We start from the raw sequence: 26,766 nt of genomic DNA, 5'->3' as shown, positions 1-26,766 counted from the left end.
AAGGTCCAATGACAACATTTTGCATCACCTTCACGCTTTGTGAAATGATACCACTTTCGAAAATGAAGCGCTCTTAGCTATGCTCACTGAGGAATTCTGCCGATAGAGAGCAGACCAAGGAAGGCATCATTGCTGAGATTTATACATAGCGGAATGATAGCGCACAGGATGCTTTTCAGCCGATGAATGTGTATAATACAGTGCCTTGCGGCTATTTTTGCATATGGCAGCGGTGTCAGCCTGTGAGAAGTGTTGTCACACAATGACTTGATCAATAAATGTTTCTGGATTATGCTCTAATATATCTATCCGTAATCGTCTATCCTTCTATCCTATCCAGGGCAAAAAGAATGCAAGGATGTTGAAGCGATGCAAACAGAAAAAGCAAAGGAGTGGACGATAGAAATGCAATGCTATGAAGTGAGAGTTGTTCCGCTGCGCTGCTTTCAAAGATTGATAATGAGAAAATCCGAAGCTTTTTTATGCGCAAGAAAGATTGGTTAACCTGCTTATGATAATAATGCCCCTTGCACCATAATGCGTCTTTCTCTTGTTGCTCCCCGAACCTGAAATTCTCATATTGCGCACGTCCGTATGCCTTTTCTTTTTCTTCCTTTTTACTTCTGGTGCTACTCTTTCCAAAATATCGGGTCACCCCAGAAGCATCCCAAGTCAAAGTCGATGTTGTTTCCAGGAGGGAAGAAAGATCCTGTGATCTGACCTGTATCTGCATCGTATGGGAAAAGGTCGTCAAATGTATTGCCACCTGGTACTGATTTATCAGTTTTCAGGAAGTCGAGTGGATCTGACGAGTCCAATTCGAATGGGATCGGGCCAGGCAGAGGGGAGTTTGAATCATTCATGGGTGAGCATGCAATGGCATCTAGCTCAGTAGCTAGATCGTCAGCACTTGTCCTACCCACAGTTGCATCTTCTGCATCATCAAACTGAGCATCGGGTGTAGCGTCACCAGCAGTATCACCTGTGGTGGGGAAATCTTCAATATCAACACCGACATGCGGTGCAAGACGCCTGAGGAATCCATCACAAAGTCGCCAGGCTCTTTCCGAGGCCTCATCAACAGTTGACATAGCTGACAGCCACTCCAGGGCTTTTTTGGCCGCTTTGGAGACTATTGACGCTTTATCTGGGACATGTTGAGCACGAAAAGTAAGCTCGAGAAGCAGGACAGTAGCTGCTTGCATCAGATAGTGTAGAATGCACCACCATGGTGACACTTTGTAAAGTAAAGTAGCGTCTGCACTTTCAGGTAGGAGTGTCAGCATGTGGCAAGCCGACTCGACACACTCAGCTGCAGTCTTGGTACAGAAATCAAAAGTTCTTTCCCCTTGCGAACGAGTTGAGTCCAGGCGGCAAAGGCACGGCCTCGTGATACCAATCTTTGTGCTATAGAACAGAAGAGCAAGGCTCATCCTTTGGCTTGCAGGACACTGTGACGTTTGAGTCGATGTGAAATCGTAAGCACTAGGCAGGTTCATGAACCACGAATCAATTTCAAGCATCAGGCTCTGGATTGTGAATTCTTTGCTTGGCCAAGGAGAATGCATCGCCTCGGGACCATATAGCTTGGCAGTCATCCTCTTGTTGATCGAAGTGAGTGTGGAGAGCTGAATGAAATATAATGACATGCATGGGGAGAGGCTCTTCAAATACTCAACCATGCTACTTCCTGAAGCTTTCGTGTTGGCCGTTCCGTCGGTTGTTTCAGCATCCAAGGTAGTGCTCAGGTCGGATGCACTTGGACAGACTGGGGGCATCCGGTCCAACTGGTTCGAGTTGCCTCTTGATGTGTCACCTATCATGCGCACCACCTCTTCTTTCTGAAAATCAGACTCATCGAACGGTACCGGTAAGGGAGTGGTACATGAGTTGTCGACGATACACGACGGCCGTCCCGTCATCGCACTGAGTAGATGGTCGAGTGTATACAGAGACCACCAAACACGGTATCTGATCTCCTTGGAAGTATCAGATGTACATATTCCCACATTGCGTAGATGCAGCCCCAAAGCAAAGGCCCCGCGCATCGCACTGCCAGACAGTTTCCATGCTCTGAAAGAATATGAGAGTTAGTATAGTCGCATTCAGCAGTAGATAGCTTCGGCCACGGCAAGGGCATACCGATTGATGTGGCCACAGGCCAGTAAATATAAAGATGCAAGTCCTTCAACTTGTAGCTGTTGGAGATCAGGATGATGGAGAAGCTCGTCCTCTAAGCTCAAACTCCTCGCTTTCGAAAAATATATGAGATCGTCATCCTCGCCACATTCCCACTCCGCATCGGTAATGTGGGCATATTTTGCACCAATGGCGAATATGAGATTCAGAATCGCCAGCCACTTCTTTCCTGGCTTTACTGGGGGCTGGTTGAAGAATACTTGGAATTGGGATAAGAATGTCGAGATGCCGATGATCGGAAAAGAAGGATGCACTGAATGTAGATATGCATTGAGAAGTTTGGTAGCAGTGTCTCTTGAAGGAACATCACTTGCATCAAGTGCCTCAATCGCTGGTAGGTCCAGATCATCGAGGTAGAAGTTTGATGAGGCAACTAACGGGTCGCTTTGGCCATCAGGTCGAGGGGTCAAGGATGGAGATGGCACGCCATTATCGTCGCCCCTATCAGAGGAATTGGGAGGCCAGGATTCACATTCCTGGTTGACTTCTTTACTCAATATTTGTAGCCAAGCAATCACGGAGCTTCTGCCCATGTACCCTGTTGCCCGGGCAGTCTCATCTCTGTTGAAATCCTCCTTGGTGTGGTCTATAACCTCGGTGGGGCCGACAGAGGATTGACGGGAGGGCGGATCAGACCCAGAGTTCCATGGGGGTTTCTGTTCTCCAATTGATGTACCGGGCATGTTTGATTGTACGTCGAGTTCCAGTGGCATTTCCTGCCCTCGCTTAGCACTTTTGAGGTGACTGAGAAGGGCGCACTCATACCGCTGCTAGGGCAATGCTCATCAGTCGCTCATCGGAAACCCCAAATCGACTACTCAGCTTTCTGATGACGTCTTCATATGCTTGAACCTTAGCTGACAGGCTCGCTAGTTGCCTGTTTAAGGTTATTAAATATGTCTAATTGAAAAGAATGTTGTTCTAGGGCTCACCTTTTTGATTTTTCCCGTTTACCATCTGTATAGCAGCAGATGATCCCAGCCTCGCGGCAATTCCGGCATCCGGATTTATCTCCTGTACATTTTGTCTTTCTTTGCCTGCAAGATTCGCATGCCCGCCGTACGTGACGGCGATGAAATCTACCAGGTGACGTGAAGGCAGATTCAGTTCCTTCGGTCAATCTTGGAATAGCCATCTTTCGACTGCCCAGTCTTTCCGATTCGTTTTCTGACAGCCGTGGGATTGAATTCTCCTGCATGAAGTTAAGCCAACTGATAGGTAATCTAATTGACAGAGGGAAAACTTGCCACTTGAGGCAACTGAGGAAAACCTTCTGCGTCGGTACACGGCAACTTGAAAAGATTTGATTGATCTGTCCAAGGTTGAAACTGCAAGCCGCTCATTGTGATTCGCAAGGATTGGCGTGAAGGTCTGAGGAGGGTATCACATTTCAGTAGCTGCGCTTTGGTGGCAATATATTTTGACAAGTACCTGTCATCAATATACTCTGAAGGAGCTTCGATGGTGGTAGAGCTTCAGGCCGAAAGCATTATGTCAGTTTTACTTAACAGAGTCCGTTGAGATCTCCCAGCACCGCCAGATATGTAGCAGCAGTGAGTCCTAGGCAGTTTCTCTGTCAGTGCTTCGAAGGATGAGGGGTAGATGGCCAGATAACAAGCATCAGTTGTCTTCTGGGAAAGGCATTGATCATGAGCAGCAAGAGAAGATCTTATCCAAATCACATGGCGTCCATATTCCGAGAACTTAGACCGGAATTTAAGTGCGAGGTGGAGAACATCCCCGTGCCTTGAAAAGTAGGGAATGTCCCTTATTATGGTTGTTGGAGCCAAATCTGGTAGATCTAGACCAGAGCACGAAAGTAAGTACAAGCACCTTGGAAATCCAATCAACATTTTGCTTGACCCATCAGTCTGGACCGCAATGTGGCAACCATAAGGTAGAGACAAGAGTCGGATTCAGCATTGCCTCCTACGCCTCATACGATCAACGGTTTGACTTCAAGCTATGTCTTCAGTGGGAGGGAGACTCCAGCTACTCGTCACGTATGTTGCCGCTCAGCAGGCATGTAGCTGGTGGTTGCCACTTCTCTTTGCATGTAGGTATCCATGCATGCAAGTGTAGCTGGATCCCCTGATAGCCGGGAAGTCTGGAACGTTCGCTGGACCAGCAGATTGAGCTCCCGCTGCTTCTTTTGCCCCTGTCTATCCGTGGCTGATGGAGCCAAACACGTTAGTAAGCCGTCTATAGCATGGTAGATAGTCTCGAATGTTAATCTTCGATCGGTGACGGCCGAAAAGATGGGCAGCCGACTTTGGCGGAGACGTAGTCTCGATGGGAATTTAACTCTCGCGAAATAGAAGAGAGTGTATCATTGTTAGACACTGGCCATGTCCCATCGAGAACTGGGGGTGGTTGCGTAGCTGTTGTGTTATGACATTGTCGCCCCCACCATGCTTGTCAACTTGACGTTGGAGGTTATGAGAAAATGGATTACAGGACCCCTGGTTCCTGCCATGGAGGACTGTCCAATAATGAGCCCTTGAAAGTGTGATGACGGTCAACTGTCGGAAGGGATGTGAAAGAAAGCGACAGGAACGTCGAGATACGCAGGAGAGGGGGCATCACAAGGACCACGCCTGGCACGACACTGGCTGTCACTTAGTGGGTCCATGTGTCCTTTAACACATTCCGTGGATCGATTATCGCCAATATGAGCCTGTTGCGCCAGGGCTGGCAGGAGTATGGTTGAACTCGAGAGAATTATAATACTGACGTCTGTCAAATGATCAAGCATCGACGACATTGTTCAACTGGGCAAGGATCTTTGTCAGAGATACGAAAGGTTGTCAGAAAGGTAGGAACCAACAAGCTATGAACTACACGCGCATACCTTTTCTCCTGTTAATGTTGACCGGAAGCAAACAGTGGCGTGAACCGGGCATTACTGAATTGGTAGTTTACAGGAGCAAGTAGTGTGGAAGCAGCCCACGGCACACGCTACTTGTTGTAGCCAAGCACCTCCGCGTCAGTATGTAAGTTAGAGCGTTGGGACGTCAAACGAGCAAGACCCTGTTTACTCGAATCTAATCCCGTTTTCCAGTTGTAATGTTATAGTATTGGGATAAATAGGTAAGTCGATAAAAAATGAAGTCCTGATAGAGAACAAAAAAAGCGGTGACTCAAAAGGCGATCCGAACGTCATTAGTAAGGTACTCTATACAATTCGGAATAAACGGTAATTATTCGATAACGTAGCCCTCAGCAATGCTTCTCACATCTTTTGAGAACCCTGTGCCCTCCCCTTCCATCTCGAGTAGGGAGACGTTGGTCACATCTACTTCGACGAAAGGACTGGCTTTGGAGAAGCGCACATTCATCGGGAAGAACTCGTTCTCGTCCCCGTCGCCTGCGGATTCAAATTCAAAGCTTCCTGAAGCGTTGGTCTCGTCCACGGTACCGATATTCCAGTCCAAACTATCCCCCGAGACCTCATAAACGGCGTCGAAGCTAGACACGGTAGGCTCCGTTGCGCCAAAAGGTATGGAAACAACAACATCTCTCAGCGTATCCGAGCCCGTGAGCTCATACTCGATGGTCACAGTGGTTGAGTCGGAGCCCTTATTCACCCACACTGTGAACGTGATGGGGAGAATATCAGCATTTTCTGATCCCGAGCTAGCAACGCGCCAACGAAGGACGCCAATCGAGTTGTTGGCTGGGAAACGCTTGGTCAAGTCTTTCAACTGAATGGCTGAGGAGTTGGTGAAAACGGCCTTGTCAACATTGGGATGGGTGCGGAATTGTGCGCCATGTGTAGGATTGGCCAGCAGATCCAGCTTGAGTTTCGTAAAAGATGGGTCGGTGATACGAAGCTGGAGGTCGCCCTTCACCTCGAACGACTTCAGGGCACCTTCACGGGTAAGTTTGGCAGAAATTGTTTCGGCAATAGTGATATGAATAGGCTCTCTGTCGGCGGATAATGAGGCCCGAGCGGAGGGGACCTTCTCGCCCGCCGGCGTCGAAACTTGGGGAGTTACCAATGGACTCGATTCCTCAACTTCGGGGCCCAGATCACCTCGAACTTTCTCGTAAATATCTGTAGTCTTGGATTTCTTGCCAAGTTGCATGCCTTTTCCGCGTGTGGGCAACGGTCTAAGGAAACAAGCTTGATTAGCAACGGTCTCTCAGAGATATGGCTAATATGAGATCAAGGCATACTTCGCAAATGACTTCTTCTTCTCCGCCTCATAAGTATCGTATGTTTCGGGGGCAGCAGGACGGGATGGAGGAGTGTATACAGGATAGGATGGGGCCCTGGGTGCCATAGAACGGCCACTGCGAGCTGCCTCCTTTCGCTGCATCTCCAGCTGCTTCGCCTTTCTCTTGCGCTCCTCGCTGGCTTCGAGCTCTTTGTTCTGTTCATCACTATCAGCAAGCTGCTGCACCCGAAAGCCATTGTGTTATATACTCTTTCAATAATTTCCTGTATTCTCTCTTCGTGACTTTCCATTTCCAGGAATGTCTTGATCTGCGAAAGCGACAGATTCTCTCGATATCCCAGCGTCACGATTTCGTCGAAGGCGCTAAGCAATTCGAAGGCATTGCGAACAATCTCCCGCTCGTCCAAGCTCTTGCAGATGCTTGTGGTCACTTGGGCGAAAAGATGAAGGCTGTCAATGTCTTGAAGGATGTTGGATTGGCGGTTCGTGATTAGGACGATGTATAGCTCGTCGAGAGGTTGGTAGACAAAGCGAACATTGTCCTGTTCAACGGTTGTATGCTGGGTTCCGGAATCTGCGAGCTTTGGAAAGGACGCGAGCAAGGCTTCAATCCTGGAGCGGGCGATCTCCCGGAATTGACGCGAGAGCACTGCCTTGCCCCCCCGAGTGCATATTGATGCTGCGAGAACAACCTATTGGGGACTGCGGTCAGCGTAGGATTGGATACATGAGGAAAAGGTAAGCACACCATGGTTGCCTGATTGTTGGATATCAATGTCAAAACCGATGGTTGCTATGTAGAGGGAAGGGCTGCTTCTTCTGGGGGGTTGTTGTTTGGGATATCTGCCTCATTGAAGCCGGAGTCGCTTGCTGTTCTCTTCGTCCCCGTTGGTCCGTGCACCGCGCTACCCCCTCGCTTACCGCAGCACAAGAAGCTTCTCTGCTTGCGTCCTTCTATGGAATCCATCATCGTCGACCTCACTCTTTACCCTACCTACTTCACTTGAGCGATACAAGCCAGCCATAATCAAGATTGGCTGGAGATTTATTTTGCATATCTCTCATTTCGAAAAGAGAAGTGGCTTTCTGACGGCTCACTCAGCCTTCTCGCCTCCCGGACCATTAGGCGCCACCGAGAAAGTTTTGCGCGTACCAGTATTAGCAACGCGAGATCTTAATACACTCCAAACACCTATGCCATGACCACTGCATCATCACTAGCATTTTCCAACATGGAAGTCCCTGGTCTTGATGACACGATGGAGATGGCTTCTCCTTATCAGGGCCATGTGGATGATTTTGACATTGACCTCGATGTCATGGAAGACCACGCCTCAAATGCCGACAAGGATATGACTGCAGCCGACGATTACCCGGATACATTACAGGACGAGGATATAGACCAAGATGGACCGAGAGATGCCGATATGATGGATGACGTCGCCGAACCGGCTATGGTCGACGCTGATGATCAATATCAAGAGGCGAGTCACAATGTAGAGATGCAATACGGGTTAGAGGAGTCACATGAGGAAGAAATGCTGGAAGATGAATATGTTGATGATGCCGATGCTGCAGCCCCCGAACACCAGGAAGTCCAGGTTTGTGACAACACAGATAAACCAGACACAGAAGAAGCGGGGCCGGCTGAAAATCCCGTCGCTGGAGACTATGCTCAGGAGCCTGCGGTAGGGGCTCATCCTGAAGCGAAACCCGAGCACCACGACGAAACTGGTCATGAGTTACAGGGAGCCCTCGATCAGCACAATGACAACGCCGATCCACCCCCTGATGTGCATCAGCATGAAATCGCCGGAGGAGACATCATCAACAGCACTAACGAAACAGATCAAGTAGATTCCGCGTTAAACCCTCTTGATGCGGGGAAGATTGGTTCGGATCCAGATCATCCTGAGGGCGCTGATGATTATAACGAAGGCAGCGACGAGCACGCTGGCCAGATTTCGCAGCCTGTTGAGGAGCATGGTGCAGCAGGAGATGAAGGTACAGAAGAGCAAGCAGCACAGGATCTCAGCCTGCAAGAGCCTGAACAAGGGTCGGAGCATGAGCCTGATACGACGGGCCAGGTGACTCTTCATCCTGTGAAGGTCTATTATCAGGACAATGAGATTTCCCTATTTCCCCCACACGAGGGTGATTCTTCGGAGACTTTTTTTCTCGAAGATGAAAACCTTGCTTACGAACCCCTCGGGAAACTTCTCGAGTCTTGTCGCGAGGTCCTTTATGAGCATGTTGGAGAGAATGAAATTCTTGTGCTAGACATCGAGTCTTTGAATTTACAGCTCTTGGAGGTGAGTGTCTCACGCATGTACCTGTTCTGGTAGCAAGTGCTAATCTTGATACAGGACTCCACGCATGTCTCGAAGGTAACCTTACACCAGATTATCGATGTTTATCTGCGCCTCTGCCACAATGACGGAATCGATTCCCCAGAGCCGCTATATCTTACTCTGAGTACAAAGTTGACTATTCCAGCGGAAATCTCAGATCTGCTACTAGCTGCAAGCGAAGGAAAGGGGCTGTCCGAGATCAATTTGTGGGATGATTACCAGGAAGTTGATGAAGATGAACAGCTCGGGGGGCTATCCGAAGCTCATGACCAAGAAGGAGAAGCTCATGACCAAGAAGGAGAAGCTCATGACCAAGAAGGAGAAGCTCATGACCAAGAAGGAGAAGCTCATGACCAAGAAGAAGCTCAGGGCCAAGAAGAAGAGCCCGTGTCACCAAACCGCCCAACGACCAACCAGAATGGGGATGCTCGCGAATTGCAGGCTGCATCAGATGAAGCTGAGTCTCACCATGATATACAGGACAATGTAGAGGCATCTCAAGCCCAGGAGCTTGTAGGCAACGATACGGCTTCTTTGGCAAAGCAGAGCTCTAGTGTTGTTCCCGCCACCAATGTCCAAGAGGACGGACTGAGCGAAGAGGGAGAGGTTGAAGATGCCAATGATCCCGAGTTTGACAAGGATACCGCCGGCAACGAAGAGGCAGCCCATGAAGAATCATACGATTCCGAAGAGCAACAGACAGATACAACTGTTACTATGACTCATCTCCCTGGAGCCGATATGAACCATGAGCTGGAAGACAAAGATGGCTCTGCCAGCCCAGTGCATAATGATCCGACAGATCGTGGCCTTGAGAATGAGCATTCTGAGATCGAGAACAGTGACGAGGAGAATCCCGAACGGAAAGATCCTGTAGAGCTGGAAGTCCCTGAGCGTTCTGGCGTTGGTGATGATGGGACACAAGACAGTGGCTCCCTCAACCCTATCGTCGAAGATTATCGCACAGAACAGCCGCTGGCGGGCCTTGGTGGTTCTTCAATTGACGATGCCGTCGACAATGTTGAAAAACAGAGTCACGATCTGGAAGAGAGTTCCAGGGCTGGTGACGGCGACTATTTGCACAAGGATCCGGGATCAGTTCCGAATTCGCAGGTATCAGAGAAACAAGAAGGTGATACTCCGGATCCTGCCGACGATGCGCTTGGTTTCGTAGAAGATCTGTTCGAGAGCCCTTCCAAAGATTCTAAGGACAAGGATGGAAATCTCGACGACACTAGTGAATTTGGCGAGGATCATGATGAGTTCGAGGACGATACTCTAGCCGAGATTCTCCACCAGCATGACGATGAGGTGCCGCTCGACGATGAAGAGTATATCGATTTGGGATTTGCCGATGGTCCCGATACTGTCGACGAAAGCCCGGTCTCCGGCTTGAAATCTCTCGATAACGGAGCTTCGAAACGATCCCGCGACCCGGAAGACGAGTTTGATCTCGCCGAGAATCTCTCACCCGACCTCAAACGCTCTCGATCCTCATGATACCCCCAGACTGCCCCATACTTCTACTTCGTTCATTCCCGTCCCCGCCATCCCTGAGCTCATTCAAAAGCTCACGCCCCTATCTAACAAACATACTCATATCTAGCAAAACCAGCAGTTCGGTTCGCGATGGATGGCGATCACATATCGGCCATATACTCTGGTATTTCCATCACATTTGAGTCTAGGGAATTGCCCAGCAATGGAGAGTTCGACAGGCTATTGTAACAAGGTACGTACACTCTGGTCTTACGCTTCTACTCGAGTACACCCACCGTCTCGAGTGTATTCCCGAACTGCATTCTCCTGCTTTGAAGGCAAGCCAGGTTTGGCTGCCACGTCAGGTTTGTATGTGATATCATTTCTGCGTTTGAAGTGCATATTGTTCCTCGCATTTTGCTTTCGTGGCTTTTGGCATGCAAGATGATACCTTCGACTCATGGGTCACTCTTGGGGTCACTATGCATGAGTTCCGCCATTGTGCACATGTCTATAACAGAGGACCTTTTTTATTTCTTTCGATAGCATCTAGCTCGGCGTGATGGTGTTTCGGTGCGATGGTTTACTCCGTTTTTGCTATGCTGGACGGTACAAAATGATATGCTTAATCCTTTTCTGTTTTATTCGGTATCTCATAATTGTCTTGCGCTCTGTTTTCCATAGGCATAGTACCTAGTGATATGCCGGCATCTAATGGAGTTTGCTTAATCTCTTGGCTCCTAAATGGTGTTTGATGGTGGTCTTCTCCCGATAGCCGCAAGTAGTTGATAATGCGCTTTTGTCCTTGCATCTGTGTCCTAAGGGGCTTACAAGGGGATGATATTGATGTCCCTTCAAGGCTGCCGATACGCACTGAAAGAACTCCTCTGTAAGGGGATTATGGCAATAATTCCAATGAGAAAATCCTGGACACCAATTTATTACCGAAGACCATTGATAATGATCCCAAAGACGATCATGTCCATGGTGATCATAGTTATGCACCTCAGCACAGTGCACAGAGTGTTATTCTTAGCACTTTAGCGGCCATGTTAATCTCGCTACTTCAGGTCCTCGAAAGAAGCCCGTGGTTGAAACGCCGATCGCAGCCAGGGGAGGCCACGGGAAGGGCTCAACAGGATGAACGGCCTCTGAAACAGGCTGATGATTGGATAGATAGATAATGATGGCTTGAATAAAGACGGGACCTACTCCATATTTAGCTGATTTGATTAGTTACATAATTGTGAAGGGACCTAATGAGATAATCAATGATATGTAATAATGTGAATAATCATACCGAAAGGACACTGTTGTCCTTTTCTAATGCGACAAGGTATGTTGGCTGTGCTGCGTACAAACAGTCTTATATGAAAGTTCCTGGCCTTAGACTACGCAATTCTCGATCTATTCAAGCTTATCGAGTTCGTGCATGTTGAGTAGTAGTACATATGCAGTGTGCTAGCAGTAGATAGGTGTTATGATCTAATTTGGTACCTAGTTAAAATTGGTCTCCAGCAATAATAATACCATTTTATTGACTGGCTTTTGGTGTAGGACGAAGTACCTCTTTCAAGGGCCATGCCGATCACATTGTTCATAATACTGAAACTTCTTGTAGATGGACACTGTATGCAATTATCATCGGCTTTTGACCAGTTCTATTTTCTGATCTTGATTGAGATTCAACCCTTGTGTACAGCACAGTTGTTTTGGATTTATTTTTGCCTCATAACTCATTATTATTTCCGTTTTGCCTTTGGCTTGCCTCTTACGCGTCAATCCCAAACGCAGCCCCCCGGTTCCGTCTTTGGAGGAGAGGGAGGAACCCCACCGCACGAGCGCAGGCACCAAGCCAGCGAGATCTGGAACGCCTAATTGTAGGAAGTCTCAATCAAAGCTCTCTCTTCCATCGCAGGGAGTTCTCGACCATCTATCGTCCCCAAAAATAAGCCTGCAGAAAAGAAATTTTGGGCTGGCTCAAATTTTCCACTGCCTCTATCCATTCGTTCGCTACTCTGCTGCGTGTTGTTCTGTTGATCCGCGGCTTCGTCTTCTGTCATTGTTGGCGCGTTCCTGATGCTTCAACCCTCCGGTGCTCTGTTGACCTCAACTTGAACGTTTCTCCAATTTTCTCTCGCATTGGGATCCTTAATTGAGGAGGAGCAATCAGCTCCTGCAAATTTGTTAGGATGATTTCAGAGAAGTATGGTTTTACTCTCCTCCGCGCGGCTTGCCGCCACTACCTGTCAATCAGGACAGTTCATCGCTAACAGGTTGGTCCCTGGGATGCAGATATGTCGGCCTGCTCTTGGCCATTCTATCAACAATGGCTATCGGTATGTCGTGTTCTCTTACCAAGGACTTTGGCGTTATATTGACTTAACTTCCAGGCACAAGTTTCGTTATCACAAAGAAGGTTCGTTCGCCTCACCTGCCGCCGGCGGCAATCCGACCTCATCCCCGATTCGCCCACCGATGACATGAACTGTCACATAGAACGATATAGCTGATTGATCGCATCCAGGGGTTAATGGACGCTTCAGAAAGGCATGGGTTTGAAGGAGAAGGCTTCTCTTATCTCAAAAGTCCGATATGGTGGGGTGGAGTCACTACATGTACGAATGGCTGCAATTACGTCCAGAAGGGATGGGATGGAGAGCTGACGGAGACCTACAGTGGCCATCGGAGAAGTTGCCAACTTCGCTGCATATGCCTTTGCGCCCGCCATTCTCGTTACTCCGCTTGGTGCGCTTAGTGTGTTGATTGGGTAAGAAACACTGGAGTTGGATAGAGTCCTCCTGCGCCTGGCTGACCTCGTCTCTCAAAGTGCTGTTCTTGGGTCCTATTTTCTGCATGAAAGACTTGGCATTTTGGGGAAATTGGGCTGCGCCTTGTGTCTGCTTGGCTCCGTTGTCATCGTTTTGCATGCGCCGCCGGATAAACCAGTCGAAACGGTTGACGAAATCCTCGATTATGCGATCCAGCCAGGTACGTATCATGAGCATGGTCCTTTTTCCTTTCTCTCGACGTCTAGCTAGGTACAATGGTTGAGTCGTGTCACTTTGCTAGGGTTCCTTATCTATTGCCTTGCGGTTGCGATTTTCTCGACGGTCATGATCTACCGAGTGGCGCCAGTTTATGGAAAGAAGAACCCCTTGATTTATATCTCTATCTGCTCAACAGTGGGCTCCGTCTCCGTCATGTCCGTCAAGGCCTTCGGAATCGCTCTGAAACTCACATTCAACGGAAACAACCAATTCACACATGCATCAACATACGTCTTCTTGATCGTCACGGGTTTCTGCATCCTTACGCAGATGAACTACTTTAACAAGGCATTGAATCAGTTTTCAACCTCTATGTAAGCTCTTGCGACTCCATGAAGAAAAGCGCTGACGCTAATGGTGTTCATCAGTGTCAATCCTCTCTACTACGTTACATTTACGACCGCCACGTTATGCGCCTCCTTTATTCTGTTCAAGGGATTCAATACAAGTGATGCCGTCAACACCATCTCGTTGCTCTGCGGATTCCTCACAATCTTCTCCGGCGTATATCTTTTGAACCTTTCCCGGCATGATCCCGACGGACGACACATGCTTAATTCGAAATTGGATGATGAAGGTGTGCCTACGGATGGCATTGCCAGCTTCCAGACCCGGCGATCTATGCAATCGCGCCGGAGCAATGAGCCACATCGTCGTTCATCTAGCTTTGCTTTCATGAATGGGCATGGGGACCGCGAAGGGCTCATGCATTCTTACGATGTCGAGAATCAGGCTTTCGGTCTGTCAGAGTTGACGGAGGAAAGCGACGGAGAACCGGGGCCGACCTATAAACGAAGCGATGATATTGATCGCACCACACAACATCCCAATAAGCATGACGAGTGATAGAACGTTACGAATCACCATAGTTGTCTTCTTGTCTTCTCCAACGGTCTTTACTTTCTTTACGAACCAAAAAGACACTTTTGTAACGCTTTCCTTCCATTTGCGGTTTTATTATTTTCACAACTCGATTCAATCTGTTATTTTTGCCGCAATCTAACTCGGTTTCATTACGGTCGCGGGATGCAACTGTACTTCTACTTTTCTACAAGCGCAGGATATACCAGGGTGAGGGTCAAGGGCTGCTTATGATTGATTTGGATGTTCTTTGGGTACTCGTTTGGATAATTGCACCTTGGCTCTGCGAACAGCCCGCCTGGTCGCGTGCCAATACAAGAACTGTATATACGCACTTTTGTCGACTTTGGGATAGACTTTGTATCGATGCCATAAGCATGGATTATTTTAAGAATCCAAACTCACGTACGCAATCATGGCTAGTCTGTTTACTTGATAGGAGAAGCATGACACAATTGGCAAGTCGCTCGAGCGCTCGGGTTGCCTAGGTATGATGTAAGACTTCTCCCGCCAGGAAAAGGTGGGTTGGCATGGGTAACGCGAAAGGTCAGCTGTGCGATTCATACCACACGCCCAACGCGATTTTTGTCACACAGCTCGCGTTGATGATGCAGACTCTTGTGACGTACTGGTATACCTGTGAAACTCAGCTGTACACCTTGGGTTTCGATATCAAGCGGTGCTCTTCTTGACCTACACAGGTCTGGTTTGTAATACTTGCTCCGCATCTCCACAGAGAATTCTATCCAGCGACATGCCTGGCTTGCTGCGCAAGTTGATCATTATCGCGGCTGTGGACGGTCTCATTCTTCAGCCGCATGGAAATGGAGGACGTAACAATGGCAATTACGAGCCGCAGTCTGTCCGGATTGACTACAAGACGAACAAGATCTCGTCCCTGTCGGCGCCGGCATCGGATCCCGCTGTGAGGAAAGATGCCGGACTGGAGGCTTATGGTCTAGTCGGTAAGTTTGTATTTCGGCTACTATTAGTGATATTGTCCTCAGTCCCTGTAATTCTGAATATAGCGGAGCTTCTTCTCCTCTGGCAAATACTCGCTTGGGCACCGGCCGCTAACTGACCATCTTAATTGAGGACTTTTATCCGTTGCATCATACTCGTTTCTGATCTCGATAACGCAACGCCAGCAAGTGGCGCAGATACAAGGCAAACCGATATACTCTATAACCAATGTTGCAATCATTCCGCTCTCATCGCAGGCGGATGCCAGTCGGGCAATCTCTCAGGCAGGAACCCTTCTTCAGGGAGAGGCCGGTGTAGGCGAGACAGCTTCAGAAGGCAGCATCTCCGACAACGAAACGGATGGAGGAGAACCTGACATCAACAGTGAGCCATCATCTCCAACACAGGAGGACTCTTCCCCACCAGACCGCAGAGGAAGTATAGCCGAAGATGTGATCGGGAAGCGCGTCCGCTTCGGGCGATTCGCTGCAAGCTGGCTTTCGCGGAAGACACTGGGCCTCCCAGGGCTTAGCAATGTCGGCCAGGACACGACGGAGAGACTTCTCGGGAATGAAAAGGACTTGGGAACCGAAATGCAGCCTCCAGTCGCGAAATTGGAAAAGGAAAAGTCACCTACAGTCTCCGATGCGCCAGGCGCTGGCGCAGACTCGCCGCTGGAAAGTGGAAAGGAACCATCTGACCCGACGGTCGAACTGCTGCCGAAGCTGCTGCGGTACACCAGGCTTATATATTCTTCCCAGAACTTCTTCTTTGCCTACGATTACGATTTAACAAGGACTTTCGGCGCCCAGGAAGCGCGCAATGATCATATACCTATGCACAAAGTAGTTGATGAGTTGGTATGTGAAAGCAGCCTTGAACTAAACATAATGAGACGGGTTAGCTGACCCTAGATGTCCCCAGTATTTCTGGAATAAAAACTTGATGAATCCTTTCATCACAGCCGACGCGCACAGCTTCATCTTACCTCTTCTGCAGGGATTCGTCGGCCAGCGAGAGTTCACTGTGTCAGCTAAAACAGAACAGCCGGATTCCAACGTCGCAGAGGAGCACACAGAAGGTCGAATTCTCGGTGAGAAAGACGAGGCACAGAGCATCAAGGTTGATGCCGAGAAGCGGAATTTCCTATTGACTCTGATTTCGCGACGGTCGGTCAAGCGACCTGGGCTCCGGTATCTTCGACGCGGCGTTGATGACGAAGGGAACACGGCAAACACCGTTGAAACGGAGCAAATCCTTTCAGTTCCTGACTGGGATCCCGGTCACAATGTCTATTCCTACCTTCAAGTGCGCGGATCGATCCCTCTCTATTTCTCTCAGTCGCCATATGCTTTCAAACCGGTTCCGGTGCTTCACCACTCGACGGAGACAAACCAACTTGCTTTTGACAGGCATTTTCGAAACCTCGCTAGAAGGTATGGCAAACTCCAAGCGGTGTCTCTCATCGACAAGCAAGCCGGTGAACTGAAGCTTGGTAATGAGTACGAAAAATATGCACGGGTGCTGAACGAATCTGGCGGCATTGACGGTGTACCTCTCGGAATGGAGTGGTTTGACTTCCACAACGAATGCCGCGGGATGAAGTTCGAAAACGTGAGTCGACTTGTGAAACGTCTGGAGTCCGTTCTAAACGAGTACGGCGATACAATTATACGGAATGGTATGGTCACTCAAAGCCAGACGGGCATTGTACGCACCAACTGCATGGACTGTTTGGATCGTACCGGTGTTGCGCAATGTGCCTTTGGCCAGTGGGCCTTGGAACGCGAACTGAAGCTCGAGGGCATTGACATCGATTTGAGCCGCGACTCGTCTACCCAGTGGTTCAATACCCTCTGGGCAGATAATGGAGACGCTATCTCGAAGCAGTACTCCTCCACGGCAGCTTTGAAGGGAGACTACACACGAACTCGCAAGCGGGACTATCGAGGCGCACTGAACGATCTCGGATTGACGCTGTCTAGGTACTACAACAATATTGTCAATGATTACTTCTCACAGGCATGCATTGATTATCTTCTGGGAAATGTGTCGACTCGTATATTCGCAGAATTTGCCATGGAGATGCGAACCGCGGATCCCGGGATCTCCGTGCAGAAACTACGGCGGAGCGCGATCGATACGAGCTGCAAGATCGTGATCAGCGACCAGTCGGAAGAGTTCCTGGGAGGCTGGACTATGCTCACTCCTCGGCAGCCCAACACCCTACGGACTTTACCATTCGAGGAAGCGGTCCTGCTCCTGACTGACGCGGCTGTCTACAGTTGCCGCTTTGACTGGAATACTGACAAAGTAACCTCATTCGAGCGCATCGACTTACGCTCGATATCGCGTCTGAATTACGGCACATATATTACATCGATCTTGACTGAATCACAAGCGAATGAACAAGGCAATGTTGGACTAGTCATCGAGTACCGCGAAGGCGGCGAGAATGCCTGGCGCGTCAACACTCGCTCTCTGAAGAGCGATGTCGACACCAAGGCCCAGAACAGCAATGCCCAAGCCAGCGGCGAACGGGGCTTATATTCTTGGTTCCGAGGTGGCGCGCAGTCGACCACGCGATTCATTGCCTTCAAAGCACTTCCGCAATCCAATTCCGTCGCACAAAACAATGCCGCAGGCAGCGGCACTGTGAGCGAAACCGACTGGGTACGGTCTATATGCGAAGATATCGAGCGCGCGATGATGGCCGGCGAGGGACCGCGTCCCAGTGAAGAAGGGAAGCCTCCCTCTGTGATTGAGAACTCGGAGATTATCTCCTTGGAAGACGCCAAGAAACGTACAGGGATTCTGGAGCATCTGGTTTATGACATCAAGAAATTAGTCTGGGCGTAAGGATGGGATTATATGCAGTTAACAGTGAGGGCTCCTCGAATAAGGCCCAGGAATTCCGTCTTCAGAGACTCGCTGCTGCAGACAGCTGGTTGATACAGGGGAAATTTCTCCTGATATATATTGCAGGTGACATATAGAATAACGTAAGGGAGGAGCACATCTTGCATAGCATTGCTTCCCGTCTTTGTCAGATAGACATATTTTACACATTTAATAGATAGAAATCTTATGAGCTGACTCTGAGCCTGGCATACAACGGTGCAAAGTGTCGATATCATCCCAAGCCAAGGGCAAGATGGTTCATGATGTAGTTAAGAGTACTTGGTCACTCCTCGAGTACGTAAGGTAAGAATGGTTACGGTTTTGAATATAAAGTCAGGGAGTTACAATACCTTTCACTGCAAGAATTACCACTCATGCTGTACCTTGAGAACCCGCATGAAATCCCCATTGACGAGAGACACTTTTTGTCACTATGCTTCAAGATAGGCATATTATCCTGCAATGTCTTCTGTAAAATTCCTCTATACTGATAACGACTGCATAGTTAGTCTTCCTTTGGAATGTTGTGCTGCTGGCTGTACATCGGGGGATTGTTATCAATATTACCTTAAGTTGGTATCTGTATTCCAATTTCACTCCTAAAGAACTTTTTGCAGGCAGGGAATTTTTTTTTCCTTAGCCACCAGACGGGCTTTTGGTCGTCTATAAGACTTGTTTCCATTCATATATTCTTCATATTTGCAGACAATAATACAACGTACGCCTTACTTGATCTGCAATAGTCCTACATCTAAAATACTTATTCTTTTCTGAGAAGAGGCGAAGAATCGCACGGGTTGGAGACCGCTTTCCCCCAAGTATCTAGTGGACGGCGGGGTTCGCTGTGCTACACTACTACCGCCAACTAACCTCTCCCTCACTCTGCCTCCCACATACTCTTTCTCTCGGGGCATTTTTGCCTTTCGTATCCGACGTTGTCTTTTTTTTAATTTTCCTTTTTTTCATTTTCTTCTCATATTGTTCGCCAGAATGGAATGGCAACCTCAGGATGAGCCATTGAGGCAGCTCGCCTGCTGTCTCAGGGACTCGTTACATCCTCACAATCGCGCAGCACAAAAGCAGGCCGAACAGGTAGGCTTTACACTTTTTTCCGTTCCCCTGTCTTTCGCATCCGCAGTTTGCTGTCTCGCCTCCCATATACATTCCAGAGGGCTAGATACATGTGACTGACGAAACTTCTCTTTTTTTTTTTCTGGTTTGATAGATGCTTGTTCAAGCGACATCCTCCCCCGACTATGTCAATTATATCACCTACCTTTTTTGCACCCCGCAGATCCCCCCGGCCGTGGGCATGGATGACGACACTTACAATTTGGTTCGTTTCGCCGCTGCGATGAACCTCAAGACGAAGATCCGGGTCGCATACAATACAATTCCTCAGCCCAGTTTAGCATACATCCGATCCGCGACCCTGGCCGGGCTGCGGGACGGCAACCTCCAGGTGCGGAACTCCGCCGGTAGCATTATCACGGAGCTGTTGCAACAGGCGGGGCTGTTGGCGTGGCCGGAGGTGCTACATGAACTCCTGAGTCTGGTGGAGAACGCTTCGGGGGACGTTCCGGCCCTGGCTCAGGAGGCCGCCATGTCGGCCCTCGCGAAAGTTTGCGAAGACAACCGCAAGGTCCTTGATCGGGATTACGAGGGGCAGCGCCCTCTCGATGTGATTATTCCGAAGTTGATGGACTTCACATCTAGCGGGAGCCCCAGGGTTCGGTCTATGGCGTTGAGCACCATCCACGTCTTCCTCCCCAGCAGACCGCAGGCGTTGATCGCTTCGTTGGATCTGTTTCTTTCGCAGTTGTTCCAGCTCGCCAGCGACACCGATACCGATGTACGACGTATGGTGTGTCAGACTTTCGCGCAGTTGGTGGACTTTGCCCCCGAAAAGCTCGTCCCGCACATGGAAGGATTGGTCAACTACATCATCATGCAGCAGAACAACGCGGAGGACCCTGAACTCGCGCTCGATGCCGCGGAGTTCTGGCTTGTTGCAGGCGAGCAGGCGAAGCTGCAACAGCCCTTGGCGCCACACATGCCCAAGATTGTTCCCGTGCTGCTCCGGAGCATGGTATACGATGAGGATGAAGCGATTCGCCTATCGGGTGAAGGCGACGATGCTGAACTCGAAGACCGTGAGGAGGATCTCAGACCCCAATTCGCCAAATCGAAAGCCGCTCGTCTAGACCTCTCCAAGTCCGGAGCGCAGGCAAACGGCGACGCGGCCGCTGACGAAGATGACGATGACGACCTGAGCGAGGGTGAGATCGAGGACTCTGAGTTTGGCGATGACCCGGAGGACGAGTGGACTCTGAGAAAGTGTTCTGCGGCTGCGCTGGACGTCTTTTCAAATGTTTATCACCAGCCGATCTTCGAGATCATCCTGCCCTATCTGAAAGAAACTCTCCGCCATGAGCAATGGCCGCAGCGCGAAGCCGCGGTCCTGACGCTCGGCGCGGTTGCAGACGGCTGTATGGATGCAGTCACGCCCCACCTTCCTGAGCTTGTCCCCTATCTGATCTCGCTTCTGAACGACCCCCAGCCGGTCGTACGACAGATTACCTGCTGGTGTCTTGGACGATACTCGGAATGGGCTTCGCACTTGGTTGACCCAGCGGAAAGGGCTCGTTTCTTTGAGCCTATGATGGAGGGTATACTCCGGCGGATGCTGGACGGCAATAAGAAGGTGCAAGAGGCGGCCGCCTCTGCCTTTGCCAGCCTGGAAGAGAAGTCGGACGCCAACTTGATACCCTACTGTGAGCCGATTTTGAGACAGTTTGTGCAGTGCTTTGGAAAGTACAAGGATCGCAATATGTACATCCTGTACGATTGTGTCCAGACGCTTGCTGAATGTGTAATGGGAGAGCTGGCGAAACCGCACCTGGTGGATATCCTGATGCCTGCCCTGATTGATCGGTACAATAAGGTGACGGACCAGTCTCGGGAACTCTTCCCCTTGCTCGAGTGCTTGGGATACATTGCTGCGGCGTATGGCGACGCGTTTGCTCCATTCGCGCCTCCTCTGTTCCAACGATGCACGAAGATCATCTACGAGAACTTGCAGGAATACATTGCCTCCGTCAACAACCAAGCCATTGATGAGCCCGACAAGGATTTCTTGGTGACCAGCCTGGACCTCCTCAGTGCGATCATACAGGCCATCGATCCTCAGAAGAGCGGCGAATTGGTTGCCAGCTCGCAACCCCGCTTCTTTGATTTGCTCTGCTTCTGCATGGAGGACCCGAATTACGAGGTCCGGCAGTCGTCATACGCATTACTCGGTGACTGCGCCATCAATATCTTCCCACAGCTTGAGCCATACATCCCCAACATAATGCCTACCTTGATCAAGCAGCTCGACCTGGATCTCATCCGAGATGACGACCGACACACCGGGTTCAGCGTGCTGAACAATGCCTGCTGGTCGTGCGGTGAGATTGCCGTCACCGAGAAAGCCAATCTCGCGCCGTTCGCCGACAAGCTGTACCACGGACTGTCTACCATCATCAACAACGAGGAGATCATCGACTCGGTGAATGAGAATGCCGCGATGGCCCTCGGAAGGTTGGGCTTCTGCTGCTCCGATCAGCTTGCCTCACACCTGGCCGAGTATGCTGGCTCGTTTCTGAAGTCGATGAACAAGATTGAGTTCACCCGCGAAAAGGCATCCGCATTCCTCGGTTTCAACCATGTTGTGATGAAGAACCCGCAGGCTTTGGAATCTTGTCTGGGAGACTACTTCCAGGCCATTGCCACTTTCCCTGCTAAGTCACTTCATCAAGAGGACTACCGTGATATCCAGAGCTCGTTCCAGCAGGTTGGTTCTCGATCTTACTGTTCGATGACTGTTGCTAATCAAGAGCAGGTCCTGCAAGGCTATAAAAATATGATACCCGACTTCGATTCGTTCCTCACCCAGCTTCCGCCACACGTGGTCCAGAAACTCCGTTCTGTGTACCAGATTTAGAGTCGGCAGTTGTCTTACGATTTCGTCTGAAAAAAACATTCTTTTCATTCTGATGGAGAACCGGCGCAATTCAGAAATGCATTACATTCTTCTTTCCTCCCTTTTCTTAATGATTGATGCATTCTGAGTGTGGCGAGTGTTTCTGTTCAATTCATTAGGGCGGAGTGAGCCTTGATTTGTTTATGTTTGCTTCATATGGGCGTGTTTTCTGTCTAATTTAATCGTCTTCTGTCATTCTCTTCTTACGCACATGTTGTGATATTTGGGTCTGCATAGAGTGTTGATCTGATGGGCAGTGACAGTACTACTGCAATGAAAAGTGGCAACATCGGATGTTCTCTTGATCATGAGTCTGGAGAAGCAGTATAATGCAGAAGGCGTATATACCACGAAAGAGAAGGCAAGATGCGGCGAGAGGACTCTGGATGGACGGGCGAGGATTTGTACCATTTGTCGATCTGTTATGAAATTTATGAGATAGCTAAGGTAGCTAGTAAGATATGATAGACTAGGTAGCGATTGATTATTCTTGATGGCGATATCTCAGGCAGTGAACGGCAGCATACTCGGCTAGGAAGTGTTCTATTTAACACTGGGAGACACAATCCATGACAACTACAACGGGGCTCTGTCATTTTCAACAGTAACACAACTATGCAAGCGAGCTGGGTATCGTACGAAGTCGGAGGTGTGTTAAGGTCAGATGTCCCTGACCTTTCGCAGGGCAATATAAAGAGACCCTCTGGTTGTGAGAGGTATCCATCCCAAACAAGTAACAACATAATATCACGTCGATGCCATTCTTCGCCGGAAGCCAAAATCCATTCTAACCTCAGCCTGGCATCAAACACAAACCTGATCTTGGACTTCTATTTTTAACAGTTTTCCAGCGCACTGGCTGCATTGCAAGTATACTTCATACCTGTATGCTATTAGCTGCTTCTAACTCCCGCATCATATCTACACCGTCCAAACCATAGGGACGCTGGTGTATCTACAGTGTGCTCCGCGGAGTACAGACGAGCGGAGACAGAGATGAAGATCAACGCCGCTACTAGATGATCCAAAGCCTAGTCCGAGGGGGAGATAAGTATAGAAGCAATCGCCTCTTGGCAAGGGCACTGATCACCAGCTGTTCATCAGTGTAACTGCGTGTGACTGCAGACTCGCATCGCGAAATAAGGCCTGAATGGGAAGGAGGCTACCACTACGACTTCGCCTACTACTGTATTCTCCCATCTTCGTGTTATCCTTGAGGATTGAATATATGAATCTATAAGTTGATACGGGGAGGGATTCTGGGCAATTTCCGGGGTTGCCCCGGTGCATACATAGATGTCTCATGTTCCAAGGCTAGGCTGTAGGAAGTCAATATGCCAGCGTGATAGGGCGTCCTACGTAGATAATATCCATGTGCAATCTCGCCAATCGAGAACGCTACTCGCATTTTGACACCCATCTAGGTAAGACTGAAGAACCGACCTTCGGGGCAAGACTATCTATCGCAGACAATGACAATCTGGTCTAATTGCATGGACACTATCGAGACTAGGTACTAGAGACTAGAGACTACCGGGACTAGACACCCGGGTTTGGGTTTAGCCTTAGGACAATAATGGCCACTGACCACTGGCCACGGTCACTGGCACTGGCACTGACCAGCGAGTTTCCCTAGTGAGCTGCAGCTAGCTGTGGGGGCTGTGAATTATCATTATTATTGTACTCCGTACAGTGAACTTCAAACTGCATAGCATGACAACTTTATAATCCGTCTGCAGTGTCATTGGTGGGAGCGGTGCTTCGTGGAGAGTACAGTTTCGGGTATGGTGCTCGCTGCTGGCGGCTTGGCTTTGAGGCTCTTGTCTGTCTTTGTCCTCTGTCTCTGTCTCTTTCTATCTGTTCTTGAATGGTTTGTACTTATACTATAGTATATGGAGTAGACTGGACAAGGCAGACGAGAGCGTGAGGTGAGTACTCAGAGTGCGTACTTTACTCTGTACGCAAAAGGCAATTGATGAGACGCTTCTGATAGGACGGCAAGTCTTGGTAAAAACCGCTGGCTGGGAGCAATCGGCTGTATTATTAATCACTACTCCGTCCTCTGTCCCTGATTTCGTTTTGGTGGTTAGTATGGTTGATAGCTTGATTTCGGTTGGCTTCGTCCTGGAAGTTTAACCAGGAGTGGGCCTTACTGTGGTCGGTTATGGATTCCACAAGAAGGCTGTGAGTCACGTAGCGCATCATAGACACTGATCGGTTCGTTCTAGCCTGGCTGATCAGGCACGTTAGTTTAGTCGGCCTCAAAATCCTACCATTAAGTTCTGACATGGGCCATTTGCGGCCCTAAACTGAAAAGGGCGATCATCGTCCTCACAAACTGCACGTCGGGCGAGCTCTGACAAGTGACGAGGGGCTATTCTCGTCTCCAGAGAAGGATCGGGATTGAAACGGAGGCAGCAATCACATCCTTGACTCCATGGCTCTGTGACGCATGGCTACAAGGTATCTATCCTGCACTCTGCAGGCTGCTTCACCCTGTCAGCCCACATGGCATCCAGGTAAGGGCGGGGCGTCCATGTGTGCCCCTTGCCCATTTGGGTGCACTGCATCCTACTTACAGAGTACAACCTTGACATTCTCTAGGTCATTAATAAAGCAGTTTTCACGCCGAAACATCTTCATAGAAGCTGATTAATTTCCACTCTTTTCACTTCCCCAAGATGAGCGGCGTCCTCGACGTTTATCTCGCTTAGATGTCATTAAAGTGAAAAAGCAATGGTACCAAATCGCAGACAAAGAAGAGCAGCCGAATTAAAGTTGCGCCGGACTCGAAAAACAATTAAGTTGACAGACCCAAACAAGCGGTGATCTAGACCAGCGCTAACCGGATTAGGTTCCATCTCGCGAGAAGCGAAGAACATGGGCCGGGGTGTCAGCCCAGGCTGGCTTCCCATTGGTCCAAGACAGAAAGCCCCGTCAGGCTGGATTCCGTCGAAGTTGATCGAGGTGGGCCCGACGGGAATCTGAGTGGGCAGCGACCATCGGACGCGGAGAGCGACGTTCTAATTATGATTGGGTGTTGGAATCGGCAACGTCCGCCGATGCTAAATTTGGTTAGGGAGGGGTTATCGGAGGCAAGGGTCTGCCTGACCCACCTCCACTCTTCAACAAAGATTGTCCATCTGGACTTCTAGTTCTGGAGGGGTGAAATCTCTGTGAATCACACTGACGAGGTTACAAGTCTTTGCCAAGGCTGGGCTCTGGAGCTCAGGCCATAACAAGAAAACAGGCATCATCATCTTATCGATCTCTTAAGTGACTGTTGCCTGCTCTTGGACGTCAGCCTTCGCTAAGAGACAGATTGTGATGCCTGCCCAGGCAGGATCCTGTCATGGGCAACAGCCACATGAAATCATCTATTACTGATCAAGCAGGGATTATCCCTTTGGTAAGAAAACGTGGTGATGCTCTGTATTACAATGCATGAGAATGCACATGGAGTCGGGTGGGGAAATACCTAGTAGAGCATGGACAGTAGTCCCTAGTCAGTACATATGCAGGGGTATACTGAACGAAAACGGCTCGAAAAGGCGAAACAATCGACAGAATGATCAGCTGATGCAATGAAATTAGCACTGATAATCCATGTTGCTGACTACAGTACTTTGATTCTCGACGGTTGCTTGAGAATCTGCCCCAGATAGTTGATCTTTCAGACTCCAAGCAAGAACATAATTATTAAAGCTATCGGCTTACGAGGCTCCTCATTGGGCAATGAGTTCTGCGCCTTCCCCATGACCATGGTCCCGGCCCGCGACCCCGAATAGCTCTGATAGTCTAGGATAGCCTCTGCTGTTCCCACCCTGACCTTAGGTACCTGTGAGCAGTGACTATTTCGTTCTGAAACGCCCTTCCTTGGTCGTTCTTTTCATCCTTCGAAAGCCTTTTTAATCCTTCTGCGCAACACCACCGAACTTTGATGTAATATTCTTGTATATTGCGGAAGAATCCCCGTCGCGATTGGACGTGGGTCGAAGCCGCCAGCCAGATGTTTCATCCGGCGGTCTGGGAATTTCTTGTCCCACACAAGGCGTGACTTGGCCTTGGCGTCTGCGTCTAAAGGCTGAAACTGTGTGACATTCCAGTCAGAGTCCAGTGACTACTCATCACATTATTCTGTGGAGTACTACGGAGTACGGTATATCCTGTTGTCCTCTTTGACTATTCAGCCTCATGCACATATGCGTTGACTTGCAATGTAGAGTTCTTTTTTTGTTCCATGTTAGTCTGATTCTCTAAATGCAAACATATGTATTATTTGCCTGGGCTCCAGAAGAGGCTGATTAACGTAGACCCCACTCGTGGCCTTCACTGGTTTGCTCAAAACTCAGCCGCAAATGACCCAGTTTGCTGGGATAGCTCAGGCACAAGCTGCACACCACAATGTTCTTCAGACTTTCCTTAGCTGGAAGAAGTGTTTCCAGTAATAGCAGCAAACTTTGAGGACTGCAGAGCTCCCATCTCCGCCTGTAATGCTAAATAGATTCTCTGTACACCGGACTGGTGCCAAAGAAGGCCGTTCCTCTTGAACTAGCGTCATGATGCCTTAACTGGTTAGTACCTCATTCTTTAGAGTGTCACAGCCTCAGCCTAGCTCGGTTTAGTTGATGCAGAGCTGGACGAGATTGGTTGGCCCGCGCAGTGCCTATGACGGCTTTTAGCCTTGCAGGGTTTAGTGATCTGACCATCACTTGTCGATGTAATTTCTCTTATCCGAAAGTTCTTTGCCATGCCTG

At 49.3% G+C, this 26,766-nt stretch overlaps 6 protein-coding genes across 6 annotated transcripts; 4 read left to right on the top strand and 2 right to left on the bottom strand.

Annotated features, from left to right (window-relative positions):
* Window positions 1–629: 629 nt before the first annotated feature.
* ALT_7706 (CeGAL family transcription factor) lies at window positions 630–3,542 on the bottom strand (the record flags this gene model as incomplete). Its single annotated transcript, XM_033560872.1, has 5 exons — window positions 630–2,073; window positions 2,143–2,915; window positions 2,965–3,068; window positions 3,132–3,278; window positions 3,470–3,542. 5 exons carry the CDS (start codon window positions 3,540–3,542, stop codon window positions 630–632), a joined length of 2,541 nt encoding a protein of 846 aa, XP_033416763.1.
* Window positions 3,543–5,399: 1,857 nt separating this feature from the next.
* ALT_7705 (coatomer subunit delta) lies at window positions 5,400–7,131 on the bottom strand (the record flags this gene model as incomplete). The annotated part of the gene is made up of 4 exons (XM_033560871.2): window positions 5,400–6,312; window positions 6,379–6,575; window positions 6,629–7,072; window positions 7,129–7,131. The coding sequence occupies 4 exons, from the start codon at window positions 7,129–7,131 to the stop codon at window positions 5,400–5,402; spliced, it is 1,557 nt and encodes a 518-aa protein (XP_033416762.2).
* Window positions 7,132–7,579: 448 nt separating this feature from the next.
* ALT_7704 (uncharacterized protein) lies at window positions 7,580–10,231 on the top strand (the record flags this gene model as incomplete). Its single annotated transcript, XM_033560870.2, has 2 exons — window positions 7,580–8,692; window positions 8,747–10,231. The coding sequence occupies 2 exons, from the start codon at window positions 7,580–7,582 to the stop codon at window positions 10,229–10,231; spliced, it is 2,598 nt and encodes an 865-aa protein (XP_033416761.2).
* A 2,308-nt stretch (window positions 10,232–12,539) lies between these two features.
* ALT_7703 (DUF803 domain membrane protein) lies at window positions 12,540–14,106 on the top strand (the record flags this gene model as incomplete). The annotated part of the gene is made up of 7 exons (XM_033560869.2): window positions 12,540–12,549; window positions 12,604–12,629; window positions 12,738–12,828; window positions 12,890–12,980; window positions 13,041–13,201; window positions 13,283–13,574; window positions 13,629–14,106. 7 exons carry the CDS (start codon window positions 12,540–12,542, stop codon window positions 14,104–14,106), a joined length of 1,149 nt encoding a protein of 382 aa, XP_033416760.2.
* A 769-nt stretch (window positions 14,107–14,875) lies between these two features.
* ALT_7702 (phosphatidylinositide phosphatase SAC2) lies at window positions 14,876–17,943 on the top strand (the record flags this gene model as incomplete). The annotated part of the gene is made up of 3 exons (XM_033560868.2): window positions 14,876–15,086; window positions 15,217–15,944; window positions 16,009–17,943. 3 exons carry the CDS (start codon window positions 14,876–14,878, stop codon window positions 17,941–17,943), a joined length of 2,874 nt encoding a protein of 957 aa, XP_033416759.2.
* Window positions 17,944–18,975: 1,032 nt separating this feature from the next.
* ALT_7701 (putative importin beta-2 subunit) lies at window positions 18,976–21,970 on the top strand (the record flags this gene model as incomplete). Its single annotated transcript, XM_033560867.2, has 3 exons — window positions 18,976–19,077; window positions 19,211–21,820; window positions 21,869–21,970. 3 exons carry the CDS (start codon window positions 18,976–18,978, stop codon window positions 21,968–21,970), a joined length of 2,814 nt encoding a protein of 937 aa, XP_033416758.2.
* Window positions 21,971–26,766: the final 4,796 nt, after the last annotated feature.

This window comes from Aspergillus lentulus (genome assembly GCF_001445615.1).
Source record: "Aspergillus lentulus DNA, contig: Alt16, strain: IFM 54703, whole genome shotgun sequence".
Lineage (NCBI taxonomy): Eukaryota > Fungi > Ascomycota > Eurotiomycetes > Eurotiales > Aspergillaceae > Aspergillus > Aspergillus lentulus.
This window is presented reverse-complemented; position numbering and strand designations above follow the sequence as displayed.